Raw genomic sequence first — 19,811 nt, forward strand, 5'->3', positions numbered from 1 at the left:
CCCGCCCCCTTCCGGACACGCCCCGGGGCGGGGGCACGGGGCGGGGCCGCCTTTATTCCCTGCTTCCCCCTCAAGCGGAGCCCGAAAACGCCCAATTGCCGTAAATCGCAGCCCTTCGGCGGGAGCACCGGGCTGTGTGAGGTGTGCCGGGCTCGCTGCTCGCCGAGCTGACGCTCGGGCGGCTCCCGGGGTGCATTCCCGGCCCTGGCCGCGTGTGTCAGAATGACGAACCCAAACCCATCACTAAATCCCAAACACAGAGTGCGGCGAAGCCCGGGAGTGTTTCTTCTGACATGTTTTATTTTGTCATGTCAGAGAAGAGAATTCGGAATGCTGTAAGAGAGAGGACGGCACTGAGTTTAGGTTTCATGTGGCAGCACTGAGGCTTTAAAATTACCAGCTGTGCCCAGAGGTTTGGTTATAGGATTAGAAGGCAACAAATGGGAAGGGTGGTGGTGTCAACAATCCAGCCAGCGAGTCAGTGAGAGGCCATCCTATCTGTGGGCAGCTGAGAAGGCACTCCCAGGGCACAGGGACTTCTGAAACAGGGACATTCTGCAGTCACCTCTCCGGGCTGGAATTGGGCACAGGCTCCAAATTTACTCCAAATTTACATTCCAGACCATGGATAACAAACCTTTACAGAGATAACCCTACTGACTGCCCCACAGATGTGGTCATAATCCCCTTTGCTTACAAAAGAGTCGAGCTGTGTCTAATGGGCCACATCCTGCAGCACTTGAATCCCCCAAACTGCCACCTCCTACAGCCCAGGTGAGTGCCCGAGAAGGCTCCAAATCTTGACCCAAAATGACATGGAGCTAAAGAGGAAAGCTTTTCTGTTACATTTGGGTCTTTTTTTCACACAGCATTCAAGTAACTTTCTCCCCAGAAAGGGGAAGGGAAGTGGCTTTCCTTGTGGGATGTTCTCTGTCAGTAATTTGGTCCAGAGATGTCTGTGGCTGGGGCCCCATAGATTTGGGTCTCCCAGGCTGAGAGCTGTTCCACAAAGCCCGGGTGTGGTCTTATGTTCATTTGGCATTTCAGAAGGTATTTCCAAGCTCTCTGTAAACAGAAGGAAAATAAAGAAGTGTTAGGAATTGAGCAGAAAGTGACTCTCGGGTATTTTCACAAAGCAGCTACGCTTCAGTCAACACAGCTTTGTATTTGCTCCCTGTGCTGGACAGCAAGAACCTGCTGAGAGGAGTTTGGCTACCGAAGTGGGGACAGGCTGGATCCAGATGTGGACTTGAGAGAAGCCTGTCCCCTTCATGCTCTGCTCTCCTGGATATGAGGACATCTCAGGCTGCTTTCACTACCTGTCAGGTATCTTGTCTTACTTTACTCCGATGGAGCAGAGCAATGCAATCCTGGATTTTCTACTCTAAAATGCTGTTCCTTCCACAGATGATAAGCAAAGCAGTGAAGCATCAGCTATAAAGGTTATAAAGCAACAAAGGTTATCGCGTTTTCGTATTGGTGTGACCTGATGTGGCAGAGCAGTTATGACCCTGCAGTTATCCCACTGTATTAATTACAGCCATCTTAATTATTTGTTAGCTCCAAGTAATCACCTAGAAACTCTGACACACACAGGGCAGATCCACCAGCATTACTCCAGCTGCATCCCTGGGTTTTCCTGTCAGTGCTCATCTTCAGGCTCGTAAAAGGAGCTTGCCCCCTGCACTTGGGGGGTTGCGTAAGTGTAATGAGACCAAAGGTCAGCAGATAGTGCTCCATTGGTTTGTTCTTCTAATCTTGCTGATTCTGCAGGCTCTGAGGCTGATCTTCCAATATTTACTCCTCTGGGTCCACAGTGTGGGTGTCTCTAGTTCCCCTGGACTCAATAGATCTCCTCACATGTTGATCACTAATAAAATCAGGGGCTGCACATCCCAAATCTGCCTTGCTTTTGCCTTTTTGGAAGCTTTCAAAGATCTTTGCCTGGATTGGCTAGAGGATCACACGGGAATCTGTTGCACTGCTTTCGTCTGCAAGAAACAGATTTGTCTGGCACGGTAATCCCCCAGGAAAGCTTTGCCCAGCCAACAGTGGGCAAGCACTGCCCTGTCAACCTTCCAACCTTTTTTTTTTTTTTTTGGCATTTAATAAAACTCTGAGACCAACCTGTTGATGCCAACTGAGAGGAATGGCAGGGCTCAGCCTTTGACTTTTGCACTGCCACTAGAAGCACATTCTGTGATTCAGTGAGTGAGCGGCTGGTCACTCACTGAGCCTGCAGGAGCAATCACAGCCCTGTTAGTGCAGGGACTGAACCGTGTCTGAGCCCTGCTGGCACCCTCAGCCTCTAATTACCCACTGGCACACAGCCATGAAAAGAGCTTTCTTCTTACATTGGATGTGTTTGCACAAAATCAATCACCTTATTAGATACAGACCCAGCTTTAGTGAAGTTTGGATCAATCCTTTCAAGCTCCCAAACGTCCCAAACAAGGGTGAGACTTTTAAGGAGAGGCTGGGTTCCCAAGGGAACTCTCCTGCTCCATGTTGGGAGGCACCAGGAGATGATGCCTGTGTGGTATGCAAAGGGAGAAAGGCCTGGCACCCAGGGCAGAGGCCACCAGGCTCTTGCAGAGCCAGGCCATTCTCAGCCATCCTTCATTCATTTCTTTCATCATTCAGAGCTATGGAACAGCCTGTGCTGGCCATCTAACCTGTACATCCCTCCTGGGCAAGTATTATCCCATTCCAGATTTCTATACAGGAGTGTCTGTGGGAGGGGATTGCTTCTAGAGGAATAAAATAGGATTTTGGAAGAAGTCAGTGCTGAAGTCAATGGTAAATGAGAGCCCTGCAAACACTGGGTTCTGAACTTCCCTGTAATGCCATGGAATTAAGAGATAGGATTAACTGCAGTAGCTGCCACTCTTTTCCTCAAGTCCAGGAGAGAAATACCATGTTCTGTACCCACAGCTTTACTTTTATAGCCCTTTAGCTAAAGTAGGGAAAACAAAAATATCACAGGTTCTAGAGTAAGGACTCACGGATCCAAAATCACACCCAAGCCACCCCCTTAATGGTCTAAAGAAGATGCAATCCCAAATCAAATAATCAGTTCCATTGTCAGGTGGATACTGTGCATGAAATCACAGAGAAGGTCTTATTACTACAGTGATGGGGCTTCAGGAAGAGAAATAAGTGCAGAGACAGTTTCTGTGGGGACTGTGCCAGTGACATACCTGCAGGGAAAAGCGGCAGGAATGCATCAGATAGGCCATGGTGACTGTGCTGCACCGGCTTATCCCCAGGCTGGAGAACACCAGCACTGCTCCCACGTCCAGCTGAGCATCTGAGGCAAGAAATGCCAATCACAAACGAGTGATCTGGGAAATGGAGCTTCCCGTGGCACAGTCAAGCACTAATTTGGTGACAGCTGACAAGAGGGGCTGCAGCCTGAGCGACAGGAGCCCTCAGGAACCCTGACAGCAGCAGATGGACACTGCCAGCTCCCATTTCTGTAAGCATTTGCCTTTCTTAAAAATCCACAGTTAAAACACGGCCTCGAAGAGCAGCACCAATGACAATGACCCATCAGTGCTTCATTACACATCAGTGTCACCTTCACATCAGGCATCTGAGGAAAAGTAGTCTTTCATGACCTATTAGCTGTGGTCAGCATCACAAACTCTCCCCACAGGTTTAAAGGTATTGAAATTTTATTTTGCCTGGAAGGTTGCATATTTAATTAATAACCTTTTAATTCTTTCTCTCCCTCTCTAGACAGAATGATGTTTTTAAAATATTAGCAACTGAACTCCAGAATTCATAGAGCAAAGCCTTTTCTTTTTCTTTTAGTGTTGTCAAGATGTTTTGTTTGTTCTTTTTTTTCCCTCAAGCACTAAACCAGCATTTTAACACTTATTTCTATTGTGAGATACTAGTTCTGTCCTAAGAGCTGAGTAGAACTGGCCTCACTCCAACATACACTTGGCATGAGGACATGCACACTCCTCTTGGCATATGTGGAGAGCTTTAGTCTCGTGTTCTAGTTTGTGTAATCTGCTCTCCACTGCCAAGTAAACAGTTCCACTATCAGGTAAACACTGTAACACTTCCACAAGTGCAGCTAATAGACTCTTGCAGCCTGGTTTGGAAACAGCCACAAACTGCGTGTGATGTGAGAAGGAAACTTCTGAAATACTACTGGGAAAAAGCATGAGGCACAACGAAAGGCAAGTAAGTGAATGTCAACATTTAGGTGCACCAAATAATGACATTCAGTTCAGGAGTACAAAATTATATCCTCGAATGTTGTTTCTTTGTGTGCAGTTGTCATGTCTGATATTGTACTTGGATTAAGGTCTGTGGGGACAGGGTGGTCTTTTGCTTCTGGCTCTGTCCGACACAGCTCAGCAGGGCCTTGGTCTGTGGCAGGTGTTATTTGATAAGCATGATAAAAGATAATGACATGGTTGGACAGCATCAGGATGGAGCTGCAGGAGCTGTGTCTGCCGTGCAGCTGCAGGCACTGAGCTGCAGTGTGTTTTTTCTTGTCCTATCTGATGTAATCGGCTGAAGGCAGGCTGATGCTGTCCAACCTGAAAGTCTTCCTGGGCCCTACGGTGGGCCAGAAATCACAAAGATTATCAATGCCTCCTGCTGAGTTCTCTAATGTGTGTCACACTCTGGTTCAAATAAAGCTCTGGTGGCTGAAGATTTGGGCTGCTGAGAGTCAAAGGGCTGTTGCAAAGGAACAAGAGGGAATCCAATGAAGCCCTGGTAGCAAAGCCTTTTCAGATTGGGTGGAAAGCTTCCTGTTATCAGACTGAGGTATTCTTTAAAGTGAGCAGGGACATCAGAGTCAGATGCCCTGTAAAATCTCCTCTCTGTCCATCAGGCTGGTTAGTGAGGCAGCTCTGGTATCCATCAGGGTGTGGGCTTGCTTACCCTCCTGTCTGGGCTTTCTGTCACTCCCATCTAATATCCTACAGTGAGCAAGGTCTCAGGAATTCCAGATCACGATCCACTCACCTATGAAATGAGAAATGGTGGGGAAGGAAGAAAAAAGATCTGCTTCGAGTGAATCTGGAACAGATACATGGAGGGATTCACCTTCTTCTGCAAACCTGGAAAAAGAGCACACAGCCCACATGGAGCAGAGAAGCAGCCTTGACAAGATGTGTTTGTTGGAGGCAAGGTGATCACTTTGTTTGCTGTTACATGTGTGAGTTTTTCATCATTGTCATCATTAACATGATAAGGGATTTGTTATGGTGAGACAGAGATGTTTGTAACACAGAACCAGTTTAATCACTGATTTTCCATTTCAGTGGTATCAGCATTGATGTCTTAACCTGCAGCTGAGAGATAAATGAAAACAGATGAACTGAAAGCAGGTGTGCTTTCAGAGTGTGTGTTAGCAGTTTTGTGGAACGCCCCAGATCACTTCATGTGGTTTTCTATGGCAGCATCTCCTCCTTCCACAGACTCAGAGAACTCACAGGGTAAAAACTTGGTGAGGAATTTCCAAAGTGTGAAAGCACATCATGTAGAGGGCATGGGAATATTACCCACAGTGCAGAGACATTCCTCTGGAGCCAAAGGCATGATAAATGTCTGCTGGTGCACCTGTCCTGGGGTGGGTAAGTGGATTTGTTACTTTGTGTGGGTCACCACCTTGAGAAATGTCACTGGGTTTTTCACTGTGTGAAACTGCATTTCCAGCAAGGCCTGCAGACTGAGCTGACTAGTCACAGACACAGTAGGTAAAGAAGGAAGACCAAAAATGTGACATATTGGTGATTTAGCTTTTGCACTGATGTGTTTGTAAGATTTTGCTCTGAAAGCTATTTGGAGATACAAGTTTTTCCTGAAGCGTGGTGGTATGTGATAAACTTGAAATACCAAGGGCTTCCCAGTCCTCCTCTTACGCAATTCACCCATGGCATGGTCAAGGGCTGCAGGACTGTGTTGCTGTTGTGCTAACTCTGGAGTAGAAATTAGAAGAATGAGCATGAAATGGCACTGGAATCTGCACAGAGGTTTCCTTGGAAGGCCACAGGCACTGACTCCTCTGCCAATAAACTCTGTGTCACCTCATTTTCTCACACCACAGACACTGGTGAGGGTAAGCCTTGAACTGTTTAACTTACAGTGTTACAGGCTGTTCACAGACGTTGACCAGTGCTTTGATCTTCAGATCTCTCTGAATTTGTTTGTCACTGGCCTGCTTGAAATTGCCCATATATAACTTTTCAGGCAGTATTTCTACAGGGTATGGCTGGAAGGTGTCTAGCTCCTGCCAGAAAGAAACCACAGGCTCAGGTTAGAGAGTGTCTTTGCTCCCATTAGCTCGATAAGTTCTTAAACAGAAGTCATGTGAAGAATTGAACAGGCACTTAGTCAGCAGCTCATGACATATTTTAGTGTAATGATTCATTCAATCACCTGGATTTGCTGTATATTGAAGTCTTTGCTAGTTTTACTGAGAATAATTAGCAGCCTTACTGTTGTTGTGACATTACTTGAAGCAAACCCTAACTAAACAGGAGGTGGAATATATCCTTTCCATTGTCTGGAGGGGCTGCAGCATGACAGATTCATTTGCTGTTCCCCCTGGTTACTGTTTGCAGGGCTAAATGAAATCATCTGCCACCTGCAGAGCTGCAGGTGCCCTGGAGTAGCACAGTACAAACCTGCAGCTGCATCCGGTGTCGGCATCGTGGAGGCTGAGAAGGAAAACACACGAGTAACCAACAGCGCCTCGACATCCCTAAGGGGTGCTTGGATACTTGGATACTGCTCCAGGAGCACAAAGGAGCAGCTGAAAAATTTAAACCATCACCAACAGCTTCCACTGAGGGGCAAGGAGGTGCTCTGTGTCCAGCTGAGTCTGAGGGGGAAGCTCAGCAGTGAGTTGCCCTTCACAGAGCAGCACAAAGCGAATCGATTTTCTCTCCTGTGCTGTAGCATCCGCAGGGTAGCACTGTGTCATGGGCTATTCCCTGGGAACCAGAAGGGAACAATGGGAACAAAATGCACCTTGGAATGAAATGCTCTGTTGTCCAGCACCTTCTTAACCTGCTCTGCCTGTCCTAAATGTGAAATAAAGGGTAATTGTTTCTCATAAGCTAAGTAGATTGATGTTTATAGGTGAAACCGAGTAATGAGGACACCAGTGTTTGAGTGGATGGCTGTTGTCTTCCTGGGCCTATTGAAACAAGGCACCAGCACTTGCTTTGTGACCCTTCCCGATGAAAAGACATGGATCACAGTGCTTGGTAGGAATTGTACTTCTGTTTGAAAACATCTGCTGTGTACTATGCCAGATAACCACGTGTGAGAGAGGAGCCTGCTTCTTTTCATCATTTGCTAATGTTTGTTCAGTTATCTGTACTCTCCATAGGCCAGTTTCAGGGTTATCAGGGAAACATTCCCAGGTTGCTTCCATGAGCTTCCTTTCACACAACAGAAGAGGAAAAAGAGGCTGTAAAAGAACCAGTGGTGAGACTCAGGGCAAGCACAGTAACTCAAATTACATTTAATTCCTTTGTCTGAAATTACTGTGATATCAGGTTTGCAACACCATCTAACTTGAATTCACCAGCCATCATCAGTTGAATACGAATGTCTTCTACTTGCAAATTAGTCTCATCTCACCTGAGGCATCCACAGTGTCTTCTGGCTCTTCAGGAAATGGTAACAAGCTGAAAAACGCTTGTACCCTCCCTTCAGGAGGAGCACGGGGTGGCGAGTGAAGTGCTGCAAGTTTCTGGCATGGTGTAAGGCATCTCCTTCCCCAGTATCTAAAGAGACCGAAGAGCTGTTTGCCAGGGCAGGTTCAATGTCTCTGTCTGCCTCCCTGACACCCACAGCAAACCCCTTTCCATTCCATCTAATGCTCTGGAGAAAACTTTGTTAAAAGCTCTACTTATTCTTTACTTGTTGCTGCAGGTCAGTTACAGGTGGTGCTGCTTTTCACCTCTCATCCTGATCTTTTATTCCTCTCCTGGTTTCTTTTGTAGGTCTAGATTTTTTTTTCCTCTCCCCATTTTTCTTTGGGAAATGCTTGTAATAAGTTCCCATAATAGGGAAATTTTATTAATTTAAATTTAATAATCTTAGTTTTATGGAGGCCCTTTTCTTTAGTCTGCTTTAGGCAAACAGGGAAAAAAGGAAGTGTCTTAAATTTTTCACAAATGTTTTAAACACTCCCCTCAGTGAAGCAAATTATGTGAGATGGCTGCTCCTCCTCCCAAGGAATCCATCCTGCTTCCCTCTAGCTATGTCTGCTTTAGAAATAAATCAGCACAATAGAAACCCAGTTCTGATTCTTCACACCTTCCCTTTACTGCCTCACCACTGAGCATTCAGGAACCTGCTTGCTTTATTCATACCCCTTACACCCCCACTTTTTTTTTTTCTTTAAAAAGTGATGTGAATCTTTGCTAAAACTCCTGTAGCCTTTGTAAAGCTCAAACAAACATACAGAAGTAGTTCTGCCCACAGCAGAACTCCTTGCCAAAGGATGTGTGAAAACCAAACACTTCCATGGTTCAAGGAAGACTGAACAATGATAGGGAAAAGTTTCCAGTGCTTCACATTTCTTGGTGAACTCCATCAAATGACCACCCCCATCAAAGGTAAGTCTTTTTAAATATCATGAAGTGAAAGCCTTCTGTGACCCTCAAAGCAGGAAATACTCACTCTGGGAACACATGGAACCTGAGCCGATGGTTTCAGGCTCTGAAGCAGCACTGCTCCCTGAAAGGCAAGCGTTGGACAAACCAAATCTCAGGGAAATGTGGCAAGAAAAGATTCCTCACATACAACAAGGAGCTTCAGAGGATCATCCACAGATGGGAAACCAGGGCTGCCAGGATGCTTTGAAATAAAACCTGGATTTTTGAAGCCTGAGAACATACACAACAGTGAAAAAACAGAGGCAGAGCACAGCTTTTCACTAAAACTGGGAACATTTACATCTCTTCCAATGAGCTCATAAAATTAAATGAGGAATGGGAAGAATTTCCATGCAGCAGTGAGGTCTTGACTGACATAGGTCACACGTACCTGTTTCCTTCTTCTCCTCCTGATTGTCACTGCAGCCCAAAAAGCCGGTGTCGTGGTCATACACCACGCAGTATCTGACATAGTCCAGCTCCTCAGGATTCGGGATCAGATACTCCCCCGCAGGATTCTACCAAAATCACAGAGGAATTCCATCAGGAGCACAGCTCCACTCTTCTCTGGTGGCATCAACGCTCCTGACATCTTGCAAGTTACAACTCTCTAGCTACGTGTTGGGTTTGTTCCTGTGGGTGGGCACGACACTGACAGCCCCGGTTAGAAGTCAGGAATGATGCAAACGACGCTGATTGCTCCATCAGCAGCAGCGATGCAGATGCCAGCACTGTCCTTGTGAGGCAAGGCTACACTGTGTGAGTTCTTGTGCAATGTTTTTCCTGATATGCAGCTCCTGCGTGCCAATCCTTCGGGCTGCTGGAGCCACCTCTGCTTTGTGACAGAACACATCCCCCCAGTGGCAGCCGCGGAGCACGGCTGAGGCAGGGCAGGGGCTGGGACATTTCCCGTGGGTTTCAAACCACTGTTGGCTTCCTGCTAATTGCTAAATCCAGGGACGGTTCACGCAAACAGCAAGCCCCTCACCCGCTCAATCCTTTGGGCTGTAATAATGTGGCTCGCATCGAATTCACGCTGAGAACGGGCATCTGAAAAAAAAACCAACCAAGATAGAGCAACTGGCTTTTAAAGGTGGAATCCTGTTTGTATTTTGGCAGGGGGAATTCAGGCACTGGCATCACTCAGAGAAAGAGATTTGGGGATGTGGCACTTGGCAATATGATTTAGGGGTGGTTATGGTGTTGCTGGGTCAGCTGTTGGACTGGATGATCTTGAAGGTCTCTTGATGATTCTGTGATTTGGGTTTTTTTTTTAGAAACTGAGGCCTTCTGGTGTGGGTATAACAAACTCCAGGGCTGATGTGGGTCTGTGTGTAACACCACGTGATAACCAGCACTGTTAGTCCTGACCCAAGTGTGCTCCTGTAGCATTCCCAGCATCAGCCCTGTGCTCTGCCCTGTGCCTGCTCTGACCTAGGCCCAGCAGCTCTGCCTCTGCTGCTCTGGGGAGAGGGGCACTGGAAAGACCCCACCACCACTCCCAAACTGGCTCCCTTACCAAAATATTTAATGACATTGCAACATCAGGCACCCTTTTGGGGGTATTGGCACTATGCAAAATGGAAGTGGTTATCAGGAATCTTTGTGTAATTGTTGAGAAATCTTGTCCAGCTCTAACACCTCTGGGAGCAGCAGGGGAGAGTGTGTATCCATGGGACTGATCAGAGCAGGGAGAGTTGGACCTGAGGAAAGCCGAAGCAGCACCAGGTCATGGCACCTGAAATGGGATGGGAGGAAGGCCCCAAGTGCAAGGCCCCAGAAATTACGAGAAGTGATGTGTGTGCTTTTCCTCACGAGCCCAGTTGGCTCAGGATATCTGCCCGGGCTGAGCACAGTGCCTGGCTGCAGGCAGGGGCAGGGAGAGCAGCAGCAGGCAGGGGCGGGCAGGGGAAGACAGCAGCAGGCGGGGTGAGGCAGGGGCAAGAGCAGGAACTGGGGCAGAAGAAGCAGGCAGGGGAAGCAGCAGGCAGGGCAGGGGCAGGCAGGGGCTGGCAGGGGCATGAGCAGGCAGGAGGAGGGACAGGGCTAGGCAGAGGCAGGGGCAGCAGCAGGGACAGGCCTGCGCCGCGACCTCACCCAGCAGGCACAGGTAGTTGGGCTCCGTCAGCCGGGATCTCCACCGGTACTGGTTGATGATGTTGTAGAGGTGTCGGGGCTCGCAGACCATCACCCCCGCCATCCCCCATCCGCTCGGCTGCCGCCGACTATCGCGACACCCCGCTCCCCCCTTCCCGCCCGGCCGCAGGCAGCGACGCCCGCCGGTCTCCACGGTTACCTCAGGCGGGATCTCGCGAGACTTTCCCCCCTTTCCCTTTCCGCCGCGGGAGGAAGTCTCGCGAGAGTTGAGGGCGGGGCCGCGCAGGCGCCTTGCAGGCCGTGGAGGTCGTTGGAGTCACCGGTGCCGCCGCAGCCGCCGCTCGTGCCCGCCGTGCCCGCCATGCTCGCCATGCTGTCCCGCCTCAGCACCGCCACCGCCCTGCGCCGCGGCATCGCCACCTCCGCACAGGTACCCGCCCACACCGCCCGCACATGGGCACCGCTCCCCGCCGGTCGGGGGGAATCCCCGCGCTTCCTCCTCGGTTCTCGGGCTGCTGCGGAGCTCGGGGAGGGCCTGGGGAAGAGCCCCGGTGCTGCTCGGTGAGGGGGCTGTGGAGCACAGGCTCTGCCCGGTGAAGGGGTGCAGGGCGGGGATGCAAGCCTGGTCGTTCTCCGTTCTGGGCCTGCAAGGCCAAGGTTGGACGCAGTTCCTCCTCCGGGGCTGCAGGGCTCGGGTGGAGCGCAGGCCCTCGATGAGGGACTGTGAGGCCGGGAGGGAGTCCCGGCCCTCCTCGGTGAGGGGCTGCGGAACCCCGGCTCTCCTCGGCGACGGACTGCAGGGCTCGAGTGGAGCCCAGACCCCTCCTCGGAGAGGGGCTGCGGGGCTCGGGTGGAGCCCGGTGAGGGCCGCACACCCTCGGTGAAGGAGCCCGGGCCTCAGTGAGGGGACTGTGGAGCCGGGAACCTCCCCAGTGAGGGGCTGCAGGGCTCGGGTGCAGCCCAGCCCCCTCCTCGGAGAGGGGCTGGGGGTGTGTATCGGTGTCGGTGCTGGTGCCTCAGGCAGGGCAGGGGGCGCGGGGAGGTTGCGGAGCAGGGCTGGGCGGCTCGGTGCTGCTCTGCCCGGTGACACCGCCGTTCTGGGGCAGGGGCCGTGCGGGTCGTGGCCCAGCAACTCCCGCCCTGCTCCAGGCAGCTGTGACTGTGATAATCCTGTATGAACTCCTCTCTCTGATGGTGTGCAGAGGGTGATGGGTTTGCTGCTTCCTCCCTCTAGTGCAAATATGCCCCTGCGTTGCGAAGGTGTTAAGAACTGAAACTGGCTGGGGTTTAGCAGTAATCCTTCTTGTGCTGAAATCCACTCTGCTGGCCCCAAACTTCTGCTGCTGTGGCTGCATGGATAAAGACCGACCTCTAGCTAATGTTAATAGTCCCGGTGGGATGTAAAAGAGTGATTATTGCAGCTATAAAGATGTGCTGTACAGGAGAGCCTTGTCGAAGTCTTTTAATGGGAGCTGTATTTATTAGCAGTGAGGTTTTGACCCCACGGTGTCAGCTCAGTCACAAATGGGGCTCAGCAGTGACTCATGCCAGACTTTGCTTCCTCTTAAGGACTTCTATGCAAAATTATATTTCTTACAATAGCAAGAAAACTGGGCTGAGGTTAGTCTGGTCCAGTTGCTGGGTAGATCATTTCCCATCATAGCACAGTAATTAAGCTGTTCATGAGGGGACGTGGAGCTATTTATTATGGCTTTATCTGGTGATAAAGAATGGCTTTCTCAGCAGTAATTGCTTGTTAGATCTCCACAGGAGTTTTCCACCACCTTGGCAGAGTGTTGCACTTTAAGGTTGTTCTGGCCCCTGGAAGTAGCTTTCCTCTTGTGTAGCAACACTGTGCAAACAGGCATTTGTGAGAGAAATTACACCCTGCCAGTACCTGAGTGAGGATAAAATTGGTTCACCAGGCAGCCAAGTAGAGTGGATTTTACTTGATTCTCAGCCACATTATCAAACCTGGAAATTGTAGTCATTTAAAGTTCTCAGTCCTCAATGTTGGGGCATCTGCAGGTGCTATTTTGAATTTACTTCAGGTGTAAACGTTTTCTTCACAATGTGCACAAAATATGCAGTGGTTATTACATTTACTGCAGTCCATTAAATGCATTGATTTGCCAAATGGAAGGCATATTTTTTTGATACTGGCAACATAAACTAGAAAAACTGTGGACCACATTTGCCCTAAATCAGGCCTGGGCCCACAGGGTGGCAGGTATTGGTCTCAGGCAGGCATTTCCCTTGGGAGAAAGGAGATCCTTTGGGTTCCTTTGCGTTAGCCTTGCTTCCCTTTTGAGCTTCAGATCACAAATAACCATTTCCTCCAACTCGTCCTACCAATAAACCTGAAGGATCTCTGGGAGGCTGCTGTGAGGGTCATTTCCTGTAGGCTTAGACTATCAAGTTTACATAGTGCTTGGTAAAAAATTGAGAAATAGAACTAAAAGTAAAGAAGGAATGGTGAAATCCCCAAGGTCACTGTTGGGGTAACTGCCAGAACACCTCTACAACGTGTTTGTTGTCTCTTTTGCACAGAACAATGCCAAGGTGGCAGTGCTGGGGGCCTCAGGGGGCATTGGGCAGCCCCTGTCCCTGCTCCTGAAGAACAGCCCTCTGGTGAGCAAGCTCAGCCTCTACGACATCGCTCACACTCCCGGCGTGGCAGCTGACCTCAGCCACATTGAGACCAGAGCCAGTGTCAAAGGTACCATGGGAATGGCCTGTGTTCCATAGGGATCCTCCCAAAGGGGTGGCTGACCCTGAATGCCCCTTGCTTGTGAGGGGAAATCTTCACCCACTGATCCTGAAGCCCAGTATCAATTTAAGTAGCTTTTTCCTCAAGCAGTGAATGATTAATTAAGGTTTAGCTGATTAGATTGATGTGTATGGAGATGAAAATGGGTTGTGGTTGCACTGTTGAAGGGGAATTTGTGATATCTGGCAGGAAACACTCAGTGAAATTATCTCAAGAGTGTTGAATTTAAAAGTTTGGCTACGAACAGATTTAACACTCCGTGGATGTCCACGTGAATTCCATGTGCTTCTTTTCTCTTAGATTCTGATGAAATCAAAACTTAACCTGCTCATCTTTCTTTTATCTGAAGATCACCAAAAGGTGACATTTTACATGAATGTGCCTGTCTGCAGTTCTTTGGGGGCACTGACTCTAGTGCCAAGGCTTTTGGAGAGTAAATACACATAGCAGGAGGAACTGGGAGTTTGGAAAACAGGTGAATGTGAGATTCTCACCACTCTCCTTCTGTAAGTTTTGAAACAAGGATAAAACATCAAATGGGATCCATCCATAATTGCATTTCTTTGCTTTTCAGCATTAAGTCTGAATTGAAGGTTAAATTAATAAAAGGACTTGGATGCCTCTGGGCATGATTTTGTACTTCAAAGTGTCAGCTATTTAATAACTGTCAAAAACATAATGCCTGACTGTCTTCCATTTCAGGCTTCATGGGACCTGAGCAGTTGCCAGAATGTCTGAAGGGCTGTGATGTTGTTGTTATTCCTGCGGGAGTTCCTAGAAAACCAGGTATGTTCCCTTTGTTGGAAAGCCCCAGGGCTGCTTTGAAGTGGATCTCTGCAGTTCTGCTACTCAGATGGAGCTGTGTCTCTTGGGGTCTAAGTGGTCTGTTAATGCCCCTGCCCCAGAGCTCCTTGTGGTGTCAGGCAGCTCATTCAGCCTCTCTTAGACTGTTCCCTTTGAAGTGGGCTGGACTGATTTCTGGAGTTCCTACTTGGGGCTGAGCTGCAAAGATTCTTCATGCAAGTGATCCTAAGTCTCCCTTAGTGTTTCTTGTCCCAGAGCAATGCTCAAGGCATAAAAACTGGTTCTTTTGTTTCATTTCTCAGCAGAAGAGAAAGAATCCATTTTGTTTTGTGTCCGTTGTACAGCAACTTCTTGGGGCATCGCTGAATAAATGCTGTTAAGCCTTCCTAGAATGTTTCTGACCTGCTCCATTTCCACTCTGCCTTCCAGTATCCTATTAGGAACATAACAGAATTCTAGACTTTAATGCCTAGCTCTTCCTGAATCTTCATTTTTCATGGTTAAAGTAGTTGCTGCAATAGAAATGGGGGGGCACTTACACAACCAGCAATATTTTCCACGCAGCAGTTGGCATTTAAACTGTAGTTGTGGAAGTGACTTAGGGAGGAGAATTCATCTTGAGAGCAGTTGTGCTGCTCTGAGCACCACTGGTGTGGGTTGTGTGGTCACAGTGTACTTCAGGCAGCCTCAGTGAAGTCAGTTCTGACAATGGGCAGTTGGGCTGGTTGTTCCTGAAAAGGGCTGATCTCTTTATTAGTGAGAGGAGTTACATTTGGAGCCAGTTCATTACTGCAACTGGACAATTTGTTCTTGATCTGGGAAACCAGAAGCTGATGTGTGTCTGTCCAGAGTAGAATATTGGGTTTTGATTAGATTTCCTGCCCATGATGGTAGCTGTGGGTAACTTACAATCCTGCCCTGGCTGTGTTTTAGGTATGACCCGTGATGACCTGTTCAACACCAATGCCAGCATTGTTGCCTCTTTGACATCTGCCTGTGCAAAGCACTGTCCAGAAGCCATGATCTGTATTATTTCTAACCCAGTAAGTGTTTTCTGCAGACCTTGGAATGTAGAGGAAAAACTTCACCAAATTCCAGACTGAGAGTACAGGAGTAATCCAAATTCCTACTAATTTTCACCAGTATCTTTAAGGTCTGCAGTGTATTTGCAGAAAAGCACTAAAAGCCTGGTTCTACTAACCCGTTTTTCTTGGTATATTTAATTCAGAGGAAACTTGGATATAAAAGTGCTTAATATCTCCAAATCTGCATGACTGGTTATAATGCAAGCCGGTGTATTAGCTGGGATAAAAGCCTTAGCTCACTGAGGGAGGAGCCTTTGTAATGGGAATGAACAAATTTATTGTCTTAATGGTTATTTAAAATTAATGATTTTTATTCCAGCCTGGCTGTAAATTGCTCTTCAATTTAGGCATTAAAGTAATTGGCTACAGTTGATTCCAAATTGGAAGTATAGTTCGGGTTGTTAATTGGCCTGTTAAGTTCATGCTAAGTTTATTAAACTGCTTTTATTCAGTGCTTGCCTCTTCTTGCTCGTAGGTAAATTCAACCATCCCAATAACTTCAGAAGTCTTCAAGAAGCACGGTGTGTATAATCCCAACAAAATCTTTGGTGTTACGACACTGGACATCGTCAGAGCGAATACTTTTGTGGCTGAACTAAAGGCAGGTCATGGTTAACATGCAGGGGGAGGGATACTGCCTGCTTTGATCATCAAATTATAAAGAAATGCTTTCAGAATCACTGCAGAGAGCTAAAGGAGCTGAGATTTCTGTGCAGCTAGAGGCAAAGGCAATGATTCCTTATCTCCCTTATTTAGAGGAGCCTGAAGATAAGGTTTCTTGCAAAATGTGGTTCAAGAGACTTTGACCTTTCCTTTTCATAGCTGTGCCCTGCAAGTGAGCTACATGTTGGCCTTAATTCCCTTGGCATTCCCAACCGTGCCATGCAACCAGAGGAGAGGGTTGAGCTGTAGTGTGTGTTTGCAAGTCAAGCTCTGTGCTGTGTGTCACAGGATACTCTGCAAAGTATCAGGAGCTGTAACAGGTTACTGCTCTTAGTAGCCCTGGTGGTGTTTATGTTGTGCTGCTCTTTATCCAAACCTGCAGTAGTAATATCCTGTGCCTGCATGAAGTGATCAGAGTAACCTAGAGTTCCTCTCTGTAGATGAGGCTTTGTCCCTGGAGTGTAGCTGCCTCTGGAACTCCTGCCCTGTGTGTCCTGATATCCAGGGCAGAGAGTGAAGTGTGGTGTTTTCACTTGTTTTTCTTGCCTGTGTGCTTCAGAAGCTGGAAAGTTTCATGTTTCCTTTAGGGCTTGGATCCAGCTCGAGTAACTGTTCCAGTTATTGGTGGCCATGCTGGGAAGACCATCATCCCTCTGATCTCTCAGGTAAGTCAGGGTGACAGCTGTGTGTGGCAGCACACTTGTCAGCGTGTTAGGGTTGATGTAAAGTGCCTTTGTGATAGCAGATAATGTGCTAGGATAGAGCACAGAGAGTCTTCGCTGCTCTCATGGCTGCTTTCCTTCTGGGATGGGATGCAGGATGAGGTAGAAGGCAACAATCTAAATCTGAGCCCCTCTGGGTAGTATAAACAGTTCCAGCTTTCCTCTAAAGGAGTTTGGGATAAGAACTGAGAGGGAGTGTGGGTGTTCAGGTGTCTTGGCACTGTTTGTGACAGGTATCTCATGACAGGAATACCTGGCTTCAGCAGAAAAATTGAATTGATTTTGCTGTGATGGACTGGAAACCACTTGAACCTCCAGCATTGAAAGGCACAGCTCAGGCTGTGCAGGGAGGCCTGTTCAGCTATGGCTGGTAGTCAGTCCCTTCAAGCATCTCAGCCAGGCTGAAATGCAGTTTTAAAGCAGGTGCAGTCTCATGGGGAGATGCTGGGATATGGCCAAGGAGCAATCTGTAACAAAGGGGGAAAAGCTGTGCTCTAAGTGGGGAGTAAGGTATCCTTCACAGAAGGATTTTCTTAGGGAATAAGAGCAAGGGCTTTGGAGCAGCTGAATGCTGAGAGGTGCTTTGGTTAAACAGTCTATTGGGACAGACACAGCTGTGCTTAAGCTACTGGCACAGCTGTATGTGAAAGTTCAGTGAATTCCTAAATACTGCTGGGAAACTGGATCAACTTCCAGAATGCCACAGTGACCCGAATATTTACAAGATGGCTTTTTGAAATTCCTAATGCTTGGAGGGTGTCTGTAGTGCACAGGACTACACAGTAGTGAGGAACCATGGCAAGCCCTGGTTTGGCTGTGAAGCTGTGGTTTGTCCCTGAGGAAGCTGGGCACGGCTGGGTTCCTATTCCAGGCCATGCAGTAATCCCAGCCCTGATGACTTTTGCAGCTGGTCAGTGTCACACAGGCTGTGAGCTGGGGAAGCCCATTTGCCTGGTTGAGAACTGTTGGTAACAACTACAGTGATACAAAAAGTATTGTGTGCTTTATGCTAAATCTGGAGGGGTTCTGGTATTGGTAGTAACTTTTTTTTCCCCCCCCCATCCAGTGCACACCAAAAGTGGAGTTTCCTCAGGATCAGCTGGAGAAGCTTACAGCACGAATTCAAGAAGCTGGCACTGAAGTTGTCCAGGCTAAAGCAGGAGCAGGTGGGTTCTTGAGTAAAGCTTCCAAGTAATTCTTGTTGACTGTCTGTAGGGGTGCAGTGCTCTGCAGTGTAATCTTATTTACAGGTTATGAGCTGCTGGTTGCCAGTCCAACTGCTCCGCTCTGTCAGCTGCTGCCTGGGCTGTGCTACTAGAAACAGCTCAGTATGTGAGACTAAATATTAACTGGTCCCACACCACCTCTGAGTTTAAAAAGAATCTTCTTTGTCAAATTAAGCTGTTTCTTTTATAAATCTGGTCAGTTAGATAAATGTAGCTGGCCAAAAGCTGCTGCTTTATCCAACTAGCCATGAGCTTGAGGTCAAAGACACTTCATTATTACAGCTCTGTAAACACACCAGTATGGAAACCTTTGATGCTAAAGGAAGTATCAAATTTCAACGTGAGCTGTTCTGAAAGTGGTTTAACTCTTCCAGGATCCGCCACCTTGTCTATGGCCTATGCTGGTGCTCGGTTTGTGTTCTCCCTGCTGGATGCCATGAATGGAAAGCAGGGGGTTGTTGAATGTGCCTTTGTTCGATCGGATGTGACAGAGAGCCCGTACTTCTCTACACCTCTGCAACTGGGGGTATGTCCTTTACATCGTGAGCCTCATAAACAGCAGCTACTGGTTGTGTCATGTGGGTTTTACTCAGTGGTTTCAGTTTAGCTGAATGCCTGGTCTTGCTGGAGTTAACACCTGGGTGTGCCTTTAAGAGTCTGGAATATTTGGGTATGGTATTTGGGCACATAGCTCAGCTTGACAAGGTTGCTGCTGCTTTTATCAGCTCTTAGGCTGCACATCAGTGAATAACCAGCGATTCAGACTTGGCTTAAGAGGTCATGCTTGCCTCAAGTCAGGCCTGTTTACTCTGGGCTTTCATATGATTAACCAGAGTCAGCAATCCTGTCTCCTCAGCTTGATCTGCTACAAGCAAATCTTTCAGAAACTGAGGCACATGGGGAGCTACAGCATGGATTAGCATTAATAGCTTGCTTTCAGGACCTCTGCTGAACTCTGAAAGAAGTGTTCCTTTTGTCACTCATACCCTGGTGGAGTGGTGGAAAGCAATGATGCTGCAGCCCTGTCGTGGCTGCTGGGATGCAAAGGGTGGTGTGTGCTGTCTTAGGGGCAGGCTGTGAGGGGGTGCAAGCAGAGGGATATTAAGAGGGAATGTAGACATCTTGAAAACCTGGGAGTGCCACTCTGAGGCAGTTTGAGATGGCAAGCAAAGGACATACACCAGAGGAGATCTTCTTGCCAGATGGTGGGTCTGGAGTTAGGAAGGATCAGTTGGTGTCCGTCTCCTCTTGAATGAGCTGCTGGGTTGGCTTCTGGTTTCACACTTGTGCACAGTGAATGAGAAGTTTGTGAGGGCTGTAGAAGTTGCCACAGATAGTAAGAGGCTTCTGAGGCTTTCCAGGAAGCACAGGGTTGGCAGACTAGAGATGACACAGGTCCCAGGCTGGGTCTGTGTCTCAGCTGGATAATACTTAGAGCTGTTAAGCTACTCTTTAGGTCATTCAATGAATGGTTAATCCTTAAATCCTCTTTCCCTCAGAAAAAAGGAATTGAGAAGAACCTAGGCCTTGGCAAGCTCTCCCCCTTTGAAGAGAAGATGGTTGCTGCGGCCATGTCTGAGCTGAAGGCTTCTATTAAGAAAGGAGAGGAATTTGCAAAGAACTTCAAGTGAAGACTTGACGATGGGGAGGAATTAACTTCCTTAATTTATTAAGGCATCATGTCACTTTACAACTTCGGATTCAAAGCTCATGCTTTGATTGAAGTCTGTCTGTATTAGCTTGATGCTTGTTGCCAGTGCAGAGTCTAATCATCAATAAAACAGCCTCAATTTTTCAGTGTA

The 19,811-nt window shown here is 48.0% G+C and overlaps 2 protein-coding genes and 1 long non-coding RNA gene across 4 annotated transcripts; 2 read left to right on the forward strand and 1 right to left on the reverse strand.

Annotated features, from left to right (window-relative positions):
• Window positions 1-53: 53 nt before the first annotated feature.
• On the reverse strand, window positions 54-10,868 carry STYXL1 (serine/threonine/tyrosine interacting like 1). 2 transcript variants are annotated; one of them, XM_048324947.1, is made up of 9 exons: window positions 10,740-10,868; window positions 9,631-9,692; window positions 9,034-9,160; window positions 8,668-8,724; window positions 7,621-7,766; window positions 6,114-6,259; window positions 4,993-5,087; window positions 3,201-3,310; window positions 833-1,065 (listed from the first exon to the last, which is right to left on the reverse strand). In XM_048324947.1, the coding sequence occupies exons 1-9, from the start codon at window positions 10,840-10,842 to the stop codon at window positions 934-936; spliced, it is 978 nt and encodes a 325-aa protein (XP_048180904.1). In that variant the 5' UTR covers window positions 10,843-10,868; the 3' UTR covers window positions 833-933. The 2 variants fall into 2 exon arrangements, with proteins under 2 accessions (XP_048180903.1, XP_048180904.1); XM_048324946.1 differs by lacking the exon at window positions 3,201-3,310 and having other exon boundaries at window positions 54-1,065.
• On the forward strand, window positions 4,127-7,160 carry LOC125336439. Its single transcript, XR_007207753.1, has 3 exons — window positions 4,127-4,197; window positions 4,953-5,158; window positions 6,594-7,160. It is a non-coding gene; the product is annotated as an uncharacterized LOC125336439 (long non-coding RNA).
• Window positions 10,869-11,024: 156 nt separating the features above from the next.
• MDH2 (malate dehydrogenase 2) lies at window positions 11,025-19,811 on the forward strand. The gene is made up of 9 exons (XM_048324515.1): window positions 11,025-11,169; window positions 13,290-13,458; window positions 14,212-14,295; window positions 15,247-15,356; window positions 15,874-15,999; window positions 16,649-16,726; window positions 17,850-17,949; window positions 18,384-18,535; window positions 19,509-19,811. The coding sequence occupies exons 1-9, from the start codon at window positions 11,101-11,103 to the stop codon at window positions 19,638-19,640; spliced, it is 1,020 nt and encodes a 339-aa protein (XP_048180472.1). The 5' UTR covers window positions 11,025-11,100; the 3' UTR covers window positions 19,641-19,811.

Source organism: Corvus hawaiiensis, chromosome 20, assembly GCF_020740725.1.
Source record: "Corvus hawaiiensis isolate bCorHaw1 chromosome 20, bCorHaw1.pri.cur, whole genome shotgun sequence".
NCBI lineage: Eukaryota > Metazoa > Chordata > Aves > Passeriformes > Corvidae > Corvus > Corvus hawaiiensis.

Coding starts and splice junctions, on each gene's coding strand:
- MDH2 (XM_048324515.1), top strand. CDS start 11,101: ATGCTCGCCATGCTGTCCCGCCTCAGCACCGCCACCGCCCTGCGCCGC. Junction 17,950..18,383: donor CCAGGCTAAAGCAGGAGCAG/GTGGGTTCTTGA, acceptor TAACTCTTCCAG/GATCCGCCACCTTGTCTATG. Junction 18,536..19,508: donor CTACACCTCTGCAACTGGGG/GTATGTCCTTTA, acceptor TCTTTCCCTCAG/AAAAAAGGAATTGAGAAGAA.
- STYXL1 (XM_048324946.1), bottom strand. CDS start 10,842: ATGGCGGGGGTGATGGTCTGCGAGCCCCGACACCTCTACAACATCATC. Junction 9,161..9,630: donor CAGCCCAAAGGATTGAGCGG/GTGAGGGGCTTG, acceptor TGATTTTGGTAG/AATCCTGCGGGGGAGTATCT. Junction 6,260..7,620: donor AGACACTGTGGATGCCTCAG/GTGAGATGAGAC, acceptor TCTTTCTGGCAG/GAGCTAGACACCTTCCAGCC.